Source organism: Macaca fascicularis, chromosome 19, assembly GCF_037993035.2.
Source record: "Macaca fascicularis isolate 582-1 chromosome 19, T2T-MFA8v1.1".
In the NCBI taxonomy this organism is placed as follows: Eukaryota; Metazoa; Chordata; class Mammalia; order Primates; family Cercopithecidae; genus Macaca; species Macaca fascicularis.
In genome coordinates, this window is record NC_088393.1 from 58,950,277 (window position 1) to 58,969,277 (window position 19,001).

At 45.4% G+C, this 19,001-nt stretch overlaps 1 protein-coding gene across 1 annotated transcript; it reads right to left on the reverse strand.

The window, feature by feature from the left end:
* Nucleotides 1–363: 363 nt before the first annotated feature.
* On the reverse strand, nucleotides 364–10,695 carry KLK13 (kallikrein related peptidase 13). Its single transcript, XM_005590072.4, has 5 exons — nucleotides 10,207–10,695; nucleotides 5,472–5,658; nucleotides 4,864–5,132; nucleotides 3,521–3,657; nucleotides 364–1,508 (listed from the first exon to the last, which is right to left on the reverse strand). The coding sequence occupies exons 1-5, from the start codon at nucleotides 10,256–10,258 to the stop codon at nucleotides 1,320–1,322; spliced, it is 834 nt and encodes a 277-aa protein (XP_005590129.1). The 5' UTR covers nucleotides 10,259–10,695; the 3' UTR covers nucleotides 364–1,319.
* Between the last annotated feature and the right edge of the window lie 8,306 nt (nucleotides 10,696–19,001).

A 19,001-nucleotide genomic window follows, 5' to 3' on the forward strand; every position in this document is an offset into this window, starting at 1 on the left:
TTGTTTCATTTCTTGCCATGGCTTGTGGCACCACCTGACAGCCTATTTCTTTATTCATTTTTGTTATGGAGACTTCCTGAAAAGAATGTAAGTTCTACAAGGGCAGAAATTTTTATCTGTTTAACTCATTGGTTATCACTTGTGTCTGCAACAGTGCCTGGCTCATGATAGGTACAAATGTTTGTTGAATAAATAAACTATATTTACCAACACCCAGGAGAATGCTTGCACATAGTCAACACTGAATAAATGTCTCCTGAGGAAAATAAATGAGTGCAACACCTTTTTTGGACATTTTGCAAATTCGAAGGGCTGTTATTAACATTCTAAGGTAATATTTTATGGGAATCATGCAAATAATAATAATGATAAATGCTTGACATTTATCCTTGTAATAATACTACAATTCCAAAAAGTCATGAACCCACTTTATAGATGAGAAAGCACAGAGACTGTGAGTTTTATAACTTGTCCAAAGCAAGGATTTGCACTACATTTTAGGGTCATGGACAAAGATGTAACAGCAAGGGACACTGAACAAGCATGTTCATGGCGGGGATACAGGACAGAATATTTGGTAGACAATATAGCTCAGGCAAGGAGACCCTTTGGTATATTGAACCCTATAACTCTAGAGACTTAGGGTGCCGTTGATTCAGAGAGAGGGAATGTTGGCAGAGGTGGGGTATTGGAAGAATGTGGGATGTAGGTTGGGTTGGGACATCTGAGACAACCATAACAGTGTGAGAATGAACCATTCTGAGGATCCAATGTTAGCTGTGGTGAGTCACAGAGGTACATAGAATGTTGTCAGGGCAGAAGATTGTGGGCATAAGATAATATTTTCAGGATGAACTATCATGGGAGTCTAGAGCCTTCTTGAGTGCAAAAAATAGAAGGTCTAGGATACTGGCATTGAATAAATACTTGAAGAGTTAGAGGATGTTGTCAAGGATGGTCCATTTATAGGACATATATTGTTGAGATGGGCTGATGGAAATATTTAAGAATGTGCCGCAGACAGAACATTCAGGTGGGCTCATAGAAGCCATGCTGATGCAGTTGAGAGACCTGGGCCATTGTCTGGGTTGGGACATTCAGGTTGTTGAGATGTTTCTGGGATGCAACATCTGGGAGACTGCAAGCCTGGCAGTGCCTGAATGCTTCTGAAACATGGAATGTCAACTGGGATTGAGCATTTTTCAGGACACGGATCACTGGTTCAAATGGAACACTGGGAATAAGGAGCAGAGAAGGGCTAAGCAGACAATATGAGGAAATCATGGTGAAAGGATGGAAGCCGGTATATTTCACAACTTTTATTGTGGGCCCTTCAACCATTTTTGCTGCTGGGTTTCATATTTTCGGATTGTTTCACGGATCCACAGGACGTATCTTGAGACACGGGTGTAGACACCAGGCCGGTCAGGCTGCCCACATGGGAAGTCTCCCCAGGAGATGATGCCATACAGTGTTCTGTTACAGACCAGGGGGCCCCCAGAGTCACCCTGAGTTGGGAAAGAAAGAGAGAGAGAGAGAGATGGGTCCTTGCTGGGGCTAAACAAGGCAGGGACAGGGAGATGTGGGGAGAGAGTGAAAGATGGAGAGAGACACACACAGAGAAGGAGACTCAGAGAGGCAGAGTCAGACACACACAGTGTGAGAGAAAGCAATGAAGACAGTGAGAAACAGACAAGAAGACAAACACAGAGGGACAGAGAGCAAGAGACAGAAATAGGGACAGAAAGACAGAGATAGGCCCAGAGAAAGAGAGACACAGAGAAATTTCTGTGTCTTTCTCTGTTCCACAGTTTCATTAAAATGGTAACAACTTACTTCATACCCATTTTTGTTTCCCTGGTACTAAATCCCAACTTGCACCCCCTGCCCCACACCAGCTGACCCTGTTCCTACTTTAGGACTCCTTTGTGCCTCTCACTATTGAGTGAACCCATCCACATCTGGGCAGGGTATGCAATACACGTGTACATCTATTTATCTTCCTGAGCCCAAGGCAGACATCACTAGCGGATCAAGGCACATATCATTAATATAGTATCATACTCTGTCTCACTGAATCAAATCTCAACTTCTTTATTGGATGCAGGTTGGTTTTTTTTTTTTTTTTTTGCTCATGTAGTATCCATTTCCTCTTATTTTAAAAAAATTAATTTTTTTTTTTTTTTGAGACAGAGTCTCGCTCTGTGCTCAGGCTGGAGTGCAGTGGCTGGATCTCAGCTCACTGCAAGCTCCGCCTCCTGGGTTCACGCCATTCTCCTGCCTCAGCCTCCCGAGTAGCTGGGACTACAGGCGCCTGCCACCTCACCCGGCTAGTTTTTTTTTGTATTTTTTAGTAGAGACGGGGTTTCACCGTGTTAGCCAGGACGGTCTCGATCTCCTGACCTCATGATCCGCCCATCTCGGCCTCCCAAAGTGCTGGGATTACAGGCTTGAGCCACCGTGCCTGGCCTTCTTTTTGTTTTTGAGACAGCGGCTTGCTTGATCACCCAGGCTGGAGTGCAGTGGCATGATCTTACCTCACTGCAGCATCGAGCTCCTGGGTTCAAGTAGTCCTTCTGCCTCAGCCTCCCAAGTAGCTAGGACTACAGGTGTATACCACCACACCTGGCTAAAAAATTTTTTTTTCTTTTTTGTAGAGACAGAGTCTCACTATGTTGCCCAGGCTGGCCTCAAACTCCTGGGCTCAAGTAATCCTCCCACCTCAGCCTCCCAAAGTGCTGGGATTACAGGCATGAACTACCGTACTTGGCCATTTCCCCTTATTTTGGTAACAGCCACTCCTGACTTTTTCATTTGGGGAACTGCCCTCCACTCCCAGTCCATGCCGTTTGTCCCTGCCCCTCTCCAGCACCCACAGTTAACTATGTGACTCAGGCTTGGCCCATCAGAGAATCCCACAGCTCTGATGGACTTATGGCTCAGGACACATGACTTAGGTCAGCCTAGTGAGAATCATGCTCAAAACTTTTATGTGAACTATTGGAAAAGAGAGATTCTCTTTCTAATAGGGTTGCCTAGGGGGTAGGATGTAAGCTCAAAGCCGCTGGGGCCGTCTTGTCATGGGAAGAATCTAACTGAGAATGAAGCCAAAAGAGAATAAAGAAGAGCTGAGAGTTAAAAGAAAGAATTCCAAACACAATTTGCATACCTGGATCCATCTGTGCCTAAAGTCAGACACCCTGGATTTTCAGTTACAAAAGCCAGCATTTTGTTTAAGCCAGTTTGAGTTGGTTGTCACTCACAATTGAAAGAATACCAACTTTTATGTATCTCAACACAGGGATCTGGGCAGCCACTCAGCCAAAGCTGGGGCTTATGATGAATTATTCCTGCCATCCCTGGGTGCCTCTTTTTGTCTTGACCTCCTATGTGAGGGAGCATTGTACCTTATAAAGATTGGTTCCCCTAATGCTGGAAACAAAGCTTTTTCCCCAGCATCTGTCACTTCCATTCTGGCTTTCTATCCTGTCCTAGGCACCCACCAGCCTCCTGGCCTCACCTCACAGGAGTCTTTGCCACCCTCTTTGGTGCCGGCACACAACATGTTGTCAGTGATCTTTCCTGGGTAGACTTGACGACACTCCTCATCTGAGCGAAGTTGGATGTTGGCACATTGTAGAGTTTTGGGGTAATTCACTGGGGAGAAGAAAGAGAAGGTCTAAGGTATCCGACCTGGATAGGATATGGGATGAAGGTTAAATATGCAAGTTGAATGGGTAAAGAGTAGGTAGAAAATTGAGATGGGAAGAGAAAGATGGGAGAAGAGATGAGCACCTATCTGGGTAAAGCAATGGAAGTGACAGAAATATGGAGGGACATGGCAGAGAGGCAAAGGGAGAGATGAGGAGAAAAGTGGAAGGAAGGACAGGGAGAGAAGGGACAAGAGAATGGGAGGTTGATAAGGAGAGTGGTGGAGCCAGTGGTGGGGACAGAAAGTTAGAGAGAGGGAGTTGGAATAGGGAGATGGTCAGAAATAGAGAACTAAAGATGGGAAAGGCAGGAACAGGGATGGGAAGAGTTATGGAAGAGTTGGATGGAATGGTAGGAAGAGAGACGAGGCATGTTGAGGAGAAAGGTACAAACATGAGTCTGGGAGAGAGTCAGGGATTGCTAAAGAGATGCAAAGGGCTCTTGTTGGTATATACATCAACTTTATATTCACATATACAATGTACTATACTTAATAAGTAATGATATATAATTATTAAATTGAATTATTAGAAATTTCATTAATAAGCATATTTAACATATTAAACATTTTATAAATTATAGAAATATAAAAATTTTATATTTATATTTTTGTATTTATATTTAAATTTATACATTTATAATATATAAATGTATGATTTATATATTATAAATGATAAAATTCATTTACAGTATATAAATATATAAATGTATACATTTATAAAATACATTTATAATATATAATTTAAATATAGATGATATAGTTATAATATATACACTATGGAGAAATACATATTTAAAATACATAATTGATAAATTTTATAATTATAAAATACATTTAATTTGTATAATTTTTGTATAATATATAAATATATTGCTATATAATACATAATATACATCATATAATATATTCATATATATTAGATCTATTTATATTTTTATATATTCATGAATTTATATACATTTATATAAAGGATACAGCTAACTGTATATAATTATAACTGTATATAAATTGTTATATAAATAGTAAATATGTTTATTTAGTAATTTATATTTTTATATATAAAAGAATCTACCTCAGACCTTCCCTCCCATCTCGCCCCTGTTTCCCCAGCCACTCCTGTGGGGCCTCAGGCCACCTGTGTGGGTGCATACCCTGGGGGCTGGTGGTGGTGCCCCAGCCAGACACCCGACAGGTGGTGCCAGGGGTTAGGCGGTTGTTGTGGGAAAGGGACAGGGTTTGGATGTAGCCTGTGAGCTGGACCGGGGACTGCAGCTCCAGAAGCATGATGTCATGGTCGTGGTTCAGGTGGGTGGGACTTCTCCGGTATTCAGGGTGGGGGATAGAGTAGACAACTTCCCTCACCTGCTCACCAGCTTCCACACGCCCTAGGGCATGCTTGCCTAGGTAAACTTTGAGCCCCCTGTGGGTGCAGGAAGAGGGTGGTTAGAAAAGAAGAGGAACCCATTTCCATCCCCATCCCAGCCCCAACCTCTTCCCATCCCCAGCCTAACCTCTTTTCCATCCTACCTTCCTCATCTCCAAACATATCTCCCCTATCCTCAACTTCAATCCCATCCAAATCCTCTACTTTGATTCTATTCCCATACCCAATCCCCATATCTCAACCCCAAACCTCATTCTCACCCCCATATCCATCCCCAACCCTAACTCCAACTCCATTCTTAAATCCAACTCCATCCCATCCATAATCCCAGTCCCATTCTCATCCCTACCCCATGCTCCCCTGGCCCCTACATACTCCTTCAGACAGTGTGCGGCAGTGAGGACCCATTTGGGGTGGACCAGGACTCCCCCACAGAGTAGCCGCCCTCGCACTAGTAGGGCTGCCTGCCAGGGCTGAGAGTGGGGAAAGCAGGTGTAGCCACCTGGGAGAAACCCACTGGTCCCATTGGTGTTGAGAACCTTGGAAGACTCCTGGGAGATACCTGGTAAAGAAGAGAGATTGTTTGAAAACTGGGATCCAGGGTGCAGAGGAGCCCTGGAGTTGTGGTTCCTGGGCTTAGGGAAAGGGTCAGACTATTGCCCTGGGTGACCAGGAACTGAAGACGAATTTGCCGACCTCTGGCAGTTGCTATTCTTGACCAAGTGGAGATGAGTTAGGGCAAGGATGTGACATTCTTTTCCAAATAAGTACCAAATCTGTTAACCCCACTGGGGGTTAACAGAAGAGTTCACAAAATGAGGATGTTACTGATAGGTAAGCAGGAGATTGACTTTCTCTCCACATGCATTTTTTATATCATTCTACCAGAGGATGGATTTCAGGAGGTAGAAGTGAGACTGACTTACACATCCACCTAGGCAATATCCATCCATCAATCTATCCAATCATCCATCCCCAATTCATCCTATTGATTTGTCCATCCATCTACTCATCCATCTATCCATTCATCCATTTAGGTAGTCATCTAACCATCCATCCATCCATCCATCCATCCATCCATCCATCCATCCACTCATCCATTTATCCACCAATTCATCCATCCATCCATCCATCCACTCATCCATTTATCCATTCATCCATCCATGCATCCATCCACCCACTCATCCATTTATCCATCCATCAACTCATCTGTCCCTCCATCCACTGGTCCATTTATTCATCCATCTGTCCATCCATCCATCCATCCATCCATCCATCCATCCATCCATCTATCCATTCATCCATCCAATCCATCCATCCATCCATCCATCCATCCATCCATCCATCCATCCATCCATCCATATATCCATCCATGCATCCATCCAACCATCTTTCCACCTACCTCTCTATGCTTTCACTGCATATATACTGGTTGCCTCCATGGCTTTAAATACCAGCTACAGGCTAACCATCTCCAGCCCTGAACTCTTCTTTAAGCTCAAATCTCAAACACTGTTGATTTGAATGCTTTACAGGCATCTTAAGCTTTGTATTCCCAGTTTGATCCTTGTCAATCAAAACTGTTCCCTCCAGTATTTCCCACCTCAGTGCTCAGCTCCAAAACTGGAGTCATCTTTGCTTCTCCTCTTTCCTTCATCACTCACAGCCAATTCCTATTGGTTTTATCTCCCAAATATCCAGTTATCTCCACACTTCTGCCACCATCTTGGTCCATGCCCCATCTTCTCTAGCCCAAATGACTACATCAACCTAAATCCACTTTTACATCCCTCCAATCCAGTCTTCTCAAAGCAGGCTGAGGACTCTTCAAACAAAGAAAGTCAGATGTTGTTCCCAGGCTTGACTTCCTTTAAAATAAATCCAAAAAGCCTTCCCAAGGTGTGCAGGACTCTTTGCTGTCTGGCCCTTGCCAGCATCTTTGACCCCATCTCCAACCTCTTTCTTCTGACTTCCTCTGGTCCAGCCTCATGGACCTGTTCTTCAAACACACCAGGCATTTAAAGAAAAAAAAGAATTTAAATCATCTTGGATGCCCCCATACTAGACATTTTATACTTACTATTTCCTCTCTCTGGACAGTCCTTTCTCCAGACCTGTGTTGTTTCATATGGTAGCCACTAGCTACATGTGGCTATTTAAATTTAAACTAATTAAAATGAAGTAAAAGTAAATTAAAAATTCAGTTCTTAAGTCACACCAGCCATATCTCAAACGTTCAATAGCCTAAAGTGGCTAGTGGATAATTGGACAGCACAGATATAGGACATTTCATATATATGGAATATTCTACTGGATGACCCTCAGAATCTAGAGGTTGTATGTCTGGGTCCTTCTTAATTCTGAGAGGTCAGGTAAATGCCTTCTTTTCAGAGAGGCCTTCCCTGACCACCTGGTCTAATGTTGACTCTCCTGGTCCCCACTCATCCCCCATTACATTCTTCTGGTTGGTTTTTATCAGAACAATGATTGCTATTCATTTCTCTTTACATTTGTATACATTCATTTTTAAAAATCTCTCCATTTTGACTGTAAGCTCCATTGACAAAAGGCACCTTAACTGCTTTATTTAGTACCATATTCCCAGGACCTAACACAGTGCCTGGCACACAGTGGGGGCTCAATAAATAAATGCTGTGTGTGCCAGGCACTGTGTCTGGTATTGGAAGCACAGCAGGGGTCCATGGGACAGGGAGAATCCAATCCTGAACATGCATGCCATTTTGTGACTGTGTGACCTTGTGCAAATTACCCACCTCAGTTTCCCCAGCTGTCAAGTAGAAAAAGTAACAGTTCATCTCTCATTGCACAGTTGAAGAATTCAAGATGATCCCGCATTTCAAACCATACAGCACAGCAGGTAGCACAGAGAGCACTCAGTCAGTGGGCAATGTTATTATTAATTATTAGCTACAGCAGGAGGTCCCTCCGCCTCCCCATCTAGCTTCCCCAACTACAGGGCAAGCAGTGGGATTAGCCCAGTGGTTTTCAGTTCGGGACAGAAGTTATTGGTGAGCAGAGGATCATTTTAGGTGGTAGAGAGATGAGATATAAGTAACATTAAATCGCACACTCAGACGCTGAGTCAGCATCCAGTTCTCTTTTAATCCTGATTTTGTCAAGGATAAAGTCTCAGGTGGTGCTAATACGGTTTTAACACCTCCCTAATCCTCACTGAGCTCACTTTTTAAAGCCAAGAGGACACAGAAGCCTCACCAGGCCACCATCTGCAAAAGCTGTTTTAGGAAGATCAAAAATGTTCAAGTATCAGCAATTTCAGGTGGTCCAACCCAATAAACATATTATTTTCTTTTCATTGTGCAGGGTTTATTTCCTTCCTCACCTTTTATTTATGACAAAGAATTCTGTTCTCTCTTCAGGACAGTAATATAAACTTGAACACACTTTTGTTTGAGTAAAAAAAAGAAAAAAGAAAAAAGCTAACTTTAAGCAAATTATTAGGTCAAAAGTTATACAAATGGTTTTCAGAGCCTCAAGTCCAGGATATGGAGGACACGGCGGACAACCTTGATTAAGATTCTGACTCAGGCATTGCTGGTGTCATTGGAGCAGGAGCCTTCTGTCTTTGAGTCCTAGGTTTCTCTGCCGTGAAATTGGAGTAATTACAGTGCACCTACCTCGCCAGGTTGTTGAGGACTCCACAAGGCGTAGCATGTGGATCTCCTAGCCTAGGGTGTGGCACTCAGGAGAGGCACGGGCATGAATCCAGGGAGTGTCGCCAGAGGAGAGAAGCCACCCCACCTTCAGGCCAAGGATGGTGCCAGGTGCCAGGCACCCACAGACCCCTCCTTTTTCAGGTCTTGGCTCAAGGGTCAAGCCCTTTGGGAAGGCCTCTGGTTGGGGAGCCGCCATTACATCTCTAGGCCCCTGGCTTGGCTCCTTGAAGTCTTCACCTCATGTCAAGATAATTATTAACTAATTATTTGGATAATTGTTTGAATAACATCTGCGTCTGTCCCCGCTAGACTCCAGGTGCTGAGAGCAGGGACTGTGTCTCTGCTTGTACAGCACCCAGCACAGTGGCCGGTGTTTAATAGCTGTTTGTTGAATGACTAAATTATGTATGAATGGGGTTTCCAGAGAAACTGCTTACAATGGCAGGGAAAGATGGGAAAGATCCATAGGGATCTTAAGGACTACCAATTTGCGGCAAAGTCACATAGGTTTGGGGTCAACCCAAGGATGAAAAGAACAATCTGGAAGGTTCTGGAAGGGACTGAGTATGAAGACAGAATACTAGAGGCCGGGCTCGGTGGCTCATGCCTGTAATCCCAGCACTTTGGGAGGCTGAGGCGGGCCACTTGAGGTCAGAAGTTCGAGACCAGCCTAACCAACAGGGCGAAACCCCGTCTCGGCTGAAAATACAAAAATTAGTTGGGCATGGTGGCGGGCGCCTGTAATCCAGCTACTCGGGAAGCTGAGGCAGGAGAATCGCTTCAACCCGGGAGGTGGAGGTTTCAGTAAGCCGAGATCGTGCTACTGCATTCCAACCTGGGCCATAGGGCAAGGTTCCATCTCAAAAAAAAAAAAAAAAAAAAAAAGAAAGAAAGAAAAAAAAAAAAAGAGACTACTACTAATAAAGTAATAACGGCTAAGTGGCTAACTTTCAAGTCCCTTCTATCTGCGACATATTGCATGTTCGACGCATCACCTCGTTTCAATATTCACAGTGACCTTCTGTGATAAGCACTTATAGATTGAGCCCATTTTCCAGATGAAGCCAATTTAGGCACAAAGCAGCTGCTAGGCTACTGGCTCAAAGCGGCAGCGTCAGGACACGAACCCGTGTCCTTCAGCTTTCCAGAGAGGACAGGAAGCCTTGAACAGGGGGAAGAGGCTGCTGAGAGGGTATTTTGGGAGGTGAGGGGTCTGGGGTCAGAGGGCCGACCTCAGCCGGGGAACCAGGTCACCCAGGGACAGGCAGGAAGAGCTCTGGGCTGTCCCCACGGGACCCGAGTCCGAGTGGGTGGGGGGCGGAGCTTGTGGCTTCCACGCCCCCTCCCCCTTCGGCCTGACCCCTCCTACCATTGTCCCGAGTGGCCGCCGCGCCTCCACCCCCGCGCATTCTTACCTCCTGACAAAGCCACGGTCAGGGAGGCGATCACTAGGGCCAGGGGCCACATGGCTCCGGGATCGGGAGGGCAGGGTGGGCGGGGCCTGAGGAGAAGGTGAAGGGGGTGTCGAGGGCGTGCCCGGAACCTCCGCGTCTGAAACCTCTCGGCTCCTAAATCTCTCCTCCCCTCATTCACTCTTGACAGCTCTGACCCTGGAATCTGCCCCCCACCCCCAACTGCATCCTTGGAAGGGGTGCAGTAGCGAGGTGGGAGGAGCAATGTGCAACCCCCTGGGGCTCCGGCGTGCAGCCCCTCACCCCGGGAAGCCGTCCCTTCCCCCCTGCCCTCTGGCGAGCTGGGTAGTCCGTGCACTCTCGCCCTTTTCCTCCAGAGTCAGCCTTCCATTCTACCCCTCTAGGTCTGTCCCCACGCTTGGTATTAGCCCAAGTTCTTATCTGTCCGCTCCCTTCGCCTCTCTCCGTCTCTGCAGGTTTCTCTCTAGATCTGAGACTCTAGTTTCACTCTCCCTCTCCCTGACTCAGCTGCCCTTCTGCTTTCCCCATCCCTTCTATCCCCTCCTCTCTCCCCTTCCTGCCCTCCTCCGCTCCCCGCCCCCGCCCCAGGCAGACCCTACCTGAGTGAGGGGCCCGCCAGGAGTGTCAGCCGCCAGCTGCCTAGAACTTCGGCCCCGACCCATGGCTTTTAACCCCTGAACTCCCTCCCCCAGCTCACTCAGCATTTCCTGGTCCCTGGCCTCCCCCTCTCCACCCCCGGTGGCTCAGCGGGCTGTCTCCAGGCACCCCCAGCCTGGGCTTGGCCCTCTGCTTGGGGCGGAGCTTCCAGGACGTGCTGGGACCTAGATCTGACCCCGCCCAAGCCGGAGTTGAACCCACTGTGAACTTTCAGGCACCAGGACCCAACAAGGGTAAGGGGAAATCCCATTTCCTTCCCCCTGCCCCACCGAGTTCCATGCCCATCCCTAACTTCAACCCATTGTGCACCCAGTTTTCTAACCTCTTCTCCAACCCCATTCATAATTCCTAATACGCAGTCAGCCCCCAAATGGCCATGTTCTACCGGATTCCCACTTCCCTATCCATCCCTAACCATACCCGGTACTCCAGCCTGTTCCTCAACCCCAGTCCCATCTCCAACCTCATCTCAGGTTTAGCTCTCAACACATCTAGGTTCCAATTCCCAGTCTCATCTCAACCCTTTTTCTTTTGAAAGACCCAAGGACACCTACAATTATCCCATCATCATGCCTCCCTGCTCCTACCAACCATCAGACACAAGAAGAAAATCATCAGCTGGGTGGATAGAAAGTCAACTGCCCTTGGATTTGGATGGGGGCAGAGATAGGGCCTGAGAAAGCAACATTTTCCAGAAATGGCCTTTTAGGAGCAGAGCTGGAGGGGGTTAGGGAGTCACGGGACGTAGGTGGAGAGGAAAAAGCAGGAGTCGGAAAACTCTGAAGACGTAGATTGGGGGTGGGGGAGAGGAAGGAGGAAGGGGTGGTGTTTTGGGAATGAGTAGGTGTCTCCAGGAACTATGACTGGGTGGAGCCCTGAGTTAATCCTAGGGGGTGGAGGGCACAGGATTAGGGATTAAGAAGGACTGAGGTGGGGTCAGAGTTTGGAAGAAAACCAGGGATGTGGACCAGATGAAGTCTGCAAAGAGTGAGAGAGTGGAGGTATCACGATGAGGATAAGGAATAGAGATGGCTGGGGCAAGGGCTCACATGGAAACTCATACAGTCCTTGTTGATGGAGTTCAGGTTTGGATGTGGAGATCAAATCTAGTGTCAAAGGGTAACTTTTAAAACGTGGTCTTACCATGACTCTCTGACATATATGAAATGAACATATGTCAAAGATTGTATCTTGACTCATTAATAAATGGCAGAGCCAGTAAGAGAGCCATATGCACACAGACAACAAGGAATGCTGAAATGCATTTACAAATAGATGCAAAACTGGCTATTCCACCCTGGGAGGAGGAGGGAAATCCATTGTACTTCCACCTGGCAAAATTCATTTAAACAGTTATGGACAAGAATTATTTGCATTGCTCTCAGATATCTACAATTTAGAGCCATAAAGTAGTTCAAAGACAGTAAAGGGTACAGAGACCTCATAAAATCAGATAACCCATTTAACTTTGCATTGGGGACACCTCAATGTCCAATGTTGGGTCCATTTCAAAGTCTTTTGCTGAGAAGAAAAATATGGCTTAATATAGGAAATGAGTAGAGTTTGTGGTTAGGTTAAGGATGGGCCTGATGACAGCATTGGGAATGCCATGAGTTTGGGGAGGTGAATGAAAATTGGATGAGGATGGGTATAGAGTTGGATGTGGTAGTTGTGTTGGTTTTGGGATAGGATTAGATTGTAAGATGGGAGGTATCTAGGGATAATTTGGTGATGGGGTACTGTTGGGTTGGGGCTGAAGATGGAACCAAGATTGAGGTTTTGGATGGGGAAATGTTGCGATGTGGCTGATCTGGGGTTGTGGGTTGACATTGGTGATGAGGACTAGCCATGAGGTTGAGTGTCTATGATGCCGTAGGTTTTGGGGGATGAGCTGGGTCATACCCCACCTCTCAAGGTGGAAGAAAAGTCATCGTCTTTCTCCACCTTGGACTTCTCCCACCTCACAGGGTGGAGTCTGAGTTCACTTTTTGAGTGGAGTTGTGTTCAGGTGGTGTGGCTGGAGGGAGGATGCCAGGTTAAATGAGGCAACCAGCTTGTGTGGGAAATCAGGGTACTTGTGCCCTCTTGTGACCTGGGTCCATGCTTCCAGGGAAGCCTTTCTCACGTGAGAAGGGCTGGAGCCTGGAGTGAGGGTGGTTGGCCTTGTCATTTGCTGAGGGGTGAGTGCCAGGTCAAATTGATGTTAGGGGTTATGATTGGCCGAACACGGGATGGGTAGCTCTGGTCGAAGTGAGGTCATGGGCCCACCAAGGGCTGGGCAACTTCCACCCCCTCACTTGATGAACAAACCCACGGCTGAAAGTCACACACAAACTGGACCAAATCCAAGTGCACTTCTGTCACAAGTGCAGGTCTTTCCTCCACCACAGAGAGTTGGGCTGGAGAAAGAAGAAAGGATCTGAAAAAGATATGGTGTTCCTAGTGGTTCTGACCTCAGACTCTGGAGCTAGACTTCCTGAGTTCACGTGATGTGACCGCTCTGTGCCTCAGCATCCCCATTTGTAAAATGGCACAATCAATAGCACCTGCCTTATGGAGAAAGGTTAAATGGATTAATACATGAAAATGCTTCGAAGAGAGTGTGGCATGGACCAAGGGCCACAATGCTCTTGTTAAATAAGTAAAGCTTAAGATGGAGGCATCCGACGGTTCCGGGAGGCCCCTCCCTAACTTGGCTTCAAAATGGGATTCTTTGTCAAGCAGGAACTGGAACTTCTGGTTGGAAATGCTAGCTGGGATGAGAAAGTAGGCCCCACACCCAGGCCCAGAGGAGGGGCCCCAATGCAAACATGAAGGGAGGGGAAGACCGAGAGACACAAAGGGCTAAATACACAGAGACAGAAGGATGGGGCAGGTGGGAGAGGACAGAGAAAATGCAGAGAAGGACAGAGGCACAGAGGTAGAAAGAGAGAGATGCCCAGTGAGAAGCAGAATCTTGGTGAGAAAGAGGCACAGAGAGTTGAGAAACATGGATTCTTCTTTAGAGCTGGATCTGTGTTATTCAGGATGTGGCTCCAGTCATCATGCATCCCATGCATCAACAACACATCACTTTCATCCATCAGAATAGCAAAAATTAGAAAGGTCAGTCTTGCCACCTACCTGCATGCCCACATCCTCTGTCTCCTCTCCCATTTCTCTAGGTGAACAGTCTGCACCTGCGACTAAGATAGACGCCTCCACTGGTGCTGGTATCCTGTTCCCCTCTTGCCTTCTGGAGGGCATTGCTCCAGCCAGCAGTTCTCTGTTCTCTTTCCTGCAACATATTTTTCTTCTTCTCCAAGGAGCAGCCCCACTAGCATGCAAATATACTACAGTTTCTCCCATCTCTCATTAAAATTTGAAAACCAACCAACAAAAACTTTCTCCCCACTCTCATGTTCTCCTTCAGCTCCTGGCCCATTTTCTGCTCCATACAACTGCAATCCTTCCCTAAAAAGCTGGCCAAGCTCACTGCCTGCAATTCCTGTCCTCCCGTCCTCCCTGGAGCCCACACTATGAAGGCTTTCTCTCCCGCTGCTGCACCAACCATGCCCCATTTTAGGACAACAGTGACCTCCATGGTGCTGGATCCAAGGGCCATCTCTTCAGGGTTTATCTTACTTGAGTTATCAGCAGCATTTAACAAGTGGACTACTCCCTGTTTCTTTCCTTGGCTTCTGGGACACTATACTCTCCTGGTTTTCCTCATCACTCACTGGTTGATTCTCATCCGTGTCTGGAGATGTTTCTTCCTGTCTCCCCAATCTCTACATGGTGGAGCACCTCAGGCTTCGGTCCTTGGCCTTCTTCTCTCCCCTGTCTATATTCACTCCCTTGGTGATCTCATCTGGTCTCGTGGCTTTAAATACCATCTACATGCTGACGACTCCCAAATTTATGTCTCCAGCCAGGTCTGACTCTCAAACTCTCCACTTAACATCCAGCTGCCTACTCAACATCTCCATGTTCAAAACCAGCTCCTGTTCTCTGCCCTTCCCATGTTCCAAACATACTTCTCTTGTGGTCTTGGGTTTCTCAGTGGATGTTCACACCATCTTTTTCATTACCTGGTCAATACTTCAGTCCCACTCTTGAATCCCTTTTCTCACACCATACATACATTTTGTTACCAAATTCCATCAGTTCTACCTTCAGGGTGGATCCAGAATCTGACCATTTCTTACCACCTTCCATCCTTGCTACCCTGGTCCCACCCAGCCTGCATCATCTCTCACTTGGATTACTGTGAGTTTCCTATCTGATCTCTTTGCTTCTGTCCCTGTCCTCCTACACTCTAATTTTAATGCAGCTACCAGAATGACCTTTAAGTCAGAGCAGGTCACTTTTCTCAAAACCCTGCAGTAGCGTCCACTGCACTCCAAGTGAAAGTGGCATTTCCTTATGGTTGGCATATAAGACCCAAGACCAAATGGCCTGTGATCCACCTCTGATGTCATCTTCTACCATCTTCTCTTCTCTTGTCCCTCTAATGCCAGGCATGCTTCCATCTCATGGCTTTTGTACCTGAAACCCTCTTCCCCCAGATGTCTGCATGGTCCCCTGTATTCTTGTCGTCTTCTTCATGAAGGCCTTCTTGAACACTATACTTGGGAGTCTCCAGGACAGGTTCAGTGATTCACTAGAAGGACTCATAAAACTCAGAAAAGTTGTTATAGTTTTGGTTTCTTACAGTGAAAGGATACAGATTAAAATGAGCAAAGAAAAAAGGTGCATCGGGCAGAGTCCAGGAGAGACCAGGCATGAGCCTCCACCTGTCTTCTCCCAGTGGAGTTTGTGGACAGTGTATAATTCCCCCAGCAATAATGTACGACAACATGCCGGAGCATCGCCAGCCGGGGAAGCTCACCCAAGCCTTGGTATCCGGGGTTTATATTGGGGGTTAGTCATATCGACATGACTGCCCACTTGTATGGCTGACCTTAGCTCCAGATCCTCTAGAGGTCAAATTGACACAACATGTCCCTAGGTCCCTACCATAAGTCACATTGTTATCATAGATTATCTGGCATGGCTCAAGCCCCAGATAGACAAAGATTCTGTTACTCGGCAGGATATTTCAAGACCACAGAAGCTATCTCCCAGAAGCCAGGCAAGGGACAAAAGTTTCATTTCTTTTCTTATAGTGTCCTTGTCTGAGTTTGTGGAGTGTGCAGGATTCGTTGTAGTGTGCAAGATTTGGACAGTCCAAGCCTGCTGGGTTGAACAACCACCCAACATAAAATTGCAATTCTCCTCTGATATTCTCTATCCTGTTACTCTGCTTTATTTTACTCTATGGCATTTACTCCCATCCATCAGACGTTATGTTTTACTTATTCATTTGTTTCTGTCTGCCTCCCCTCTAGAATGTGAACTCCCTGAGGGAAGAAATGTTTAAATATTTTACTCCTAGAACAATACCTGGTACACAATCAGATTTAATGAACATTTGCTGAATAAGTAAATGAACTATAGGCATTAAATATTTACTGAATGAATAAATATGTGGTACAGGCCGAGAAAATGGGGGTCGTGACCAACTCAGTTTACCACTGGAGGCTGTATGAGCAAACAGAAAACTGTTCTCATGAAAGCAGGATGTTGGAAAACTGACAACTGCATCTGCCACCTGAAAAGGTGCTGAGGGCTAAGCACAGTGTTCCTTGTGATTATCCGAAGGAACATCTGAAGGCTGTTATACAAAGAAAGCAATTATATGTACCTGTGATAAATTAAGCAGCTGACCAACCGTTACCGCTCCCTCCCTGCTCTTTCTACCTAATATAAATGAAGGGCTGTAGAAGCTCAAGGCTGCCTTTGCTCACCAGAAGCAAGGAGCCCCCTGACCCCTTCTTTCAAAACAGATCTCTTGTCTTTGTCTTTATTTCTGCATTCGTCCCCCTTTGTTCACTTCCATAGGAACCGTCAACGGCAAATATGGATATTGTTGAAGGTGTGGAAAGGGAAAAACTCTTCTTTACTGAATGAATAAATATGGATATTGTTGCAGGCATGGAGAGGGAAGAACCCTAATTTTTGTTTTGTTTTGTTTTGTTTTATTTTGAGATGGAGTCTCTCTCTGTTGCCCAGGCTGGAGTGCAGTGGTGCAATCTCGGCTCACTGTAACCTCAGCCTCCCAGGTTCAAGCAATTCTCCTGCCTCAGCCTCCTGAGTAACTGGGACTACAGGCGCCCGCCACCACGCCTGGTAATTTTTTGTATTTTTAGTGCAGACAGGGTTTCACCGTGTTAACCAGGATGGTCTCTATCTCCTGACCTCGTGATTTGCCCACCTTGGCCTCCCAAAGTGCTGGGATTACAGGCGTGAGCCACCGCACCTGGTCAAACACTTCTTTTTTAGACAAAAACTTGCCAATATTTGGTGAAATTGATTAATAATAGGCCTTTAGGCCCCTTGGTCCCACTCCTGTGTGAATGGTCAAGAGGAGTCTTATATAGATGTATAAGTGGCACACTCAAAGTGAAGGTAACCTAGGTATCCATCATCGGAGGACCGGGTTACTAAACATGGTGGATGTATACTATGCAGTGGTGCTTCTTACATCCTAACACGCACTGAATGCCCTGGCAATCTTGTTATATATAGTGCAGATTCTGATTCAGTTGGTCTGGGTGAGATCTAAGACTCCAGTTCTAATAAGCTCCAGGTGATTCAGAAGCTGCTATTTTCTGCACCACGCTATGTGAAACAAGGGTGAAAACTAGAGTAGTGCTGTTCAGTGGGACTTTCAGTGATGATGGAAATAATTCTATCTATAATATATCTATGCTGTCCAATATGGCAGCCACTAGCCACATATGGTTATTGAAATGTTGTGAGTATGACTAAAGAATGGAATTTTAAGGTGTATCTAATTTTAATTAATTTTAATCAAAAGTTAAATGGCCACACCACTTGTGGCTAATGGCTACCATATTGGACAACATATGTCTAGAAGACTCTGGGGCAGTTAGAAGCAATGAACTAGATGAGCAAACAATGATGCAGATAGATCGTTAGAAGATTATTTGACAAAATCAGACGACCTATTTAATAATACAAACTGACTCCTCACCTACACTTGCCTTCCTTCACACACTATTTAATTGAATGTAAAATACTGTTGATTATATTTGCACTGTTATTTTGTAGACCACTCAGAAAGAAAAAGAAGTTGTCAATTAAATTATGACATGTAAGACATCACGCTGAATTAAGATGTGAGATGCCTCCTAATTTCAGAGATGTTAAAAATATGAAAAGAATGTGTCTTTAAATCAACAAAATATGGTGCTCAACCAACACAACTGGAACTTTGAGTTGCAAAAATGATTAAAGTAATCTTTAAACTATTTTTACTTAGCTTTGTAGAAGGATGCAGGATGAGAATTATAGCGTGAGTTATATCATGTCACTGGGGGCCCAAATCTACTCAAGTACACAGCTTCTTTTGTCTCCTTTTTCCTATAGGGCTTGTATGACTGCTGTGTATTAAACCCACAGTGTGTGTTTATCACCTTGACACAGAAGATGCAACCTCCACAAACTCAGACAAGGACACTATAAGAAAAGAAAATGATAGGCCAATATCTCTGATGAATATAGATGCAAAAATCCTCAACAAAACACTAGCAAACTAAATTCAGTAGCATATTAAAAACATCATACACCATGATCAAGTGGGATTTATCCCTGGGATATAAGGATGGTTCAACATGCACAAATCACAAAGCGTGATATACCTCAACAGAATGAAGGATAAAAATTATATGATCATCTTAATAGGTACAGAAAAATCATTTGGCAAAATACCACATCATTTCATGATAAAGACAGTCAACAAATTAGGTATAGAGAGAATGTACCTCACACAGTAGAGGCCATATATGACAAATCCACAGCTAACATCATACCCAAGGGTGAAAACTTGAAAGCTTTTCCTCTAAGATCAGGAACAAGACAAGGATGCCCACTCTAGCCATTTGTATTCAACATTAGCACTAGAAGTCCTAGCCATAGTAATTAGGCATGAAAAAGAATAAAATGCATCCAGATCAGAAAGAAAGAGTAAAATTACCTCTGTTTGCAGATGACATATCTTATATGCAGAAAACCCT

Coding starts and splice junctions, on each gene's coding strand:
- KLK13 (XM_005590072.4), bottom strand. CDS start 10,258: ATGTGGCCCCTGGCCCTAGTGATCGCCTCCCTGACCGTGGCTTTGTCA. Junction 5,659..10,206: donor GACCGTGGCTTTGTCAGGAG/GTAAGAATGCGC, acceptor CTTCTTTACCAG/GTATCTCCCAGGAGTCTTCC. Junction 5,133..5,471: donor GCCGCACACTGTCTGAAGGA/GTATGTAGGGGC, acceptor CTGCACCCACAG/GGGGCTCAAAGTTTACCTAG.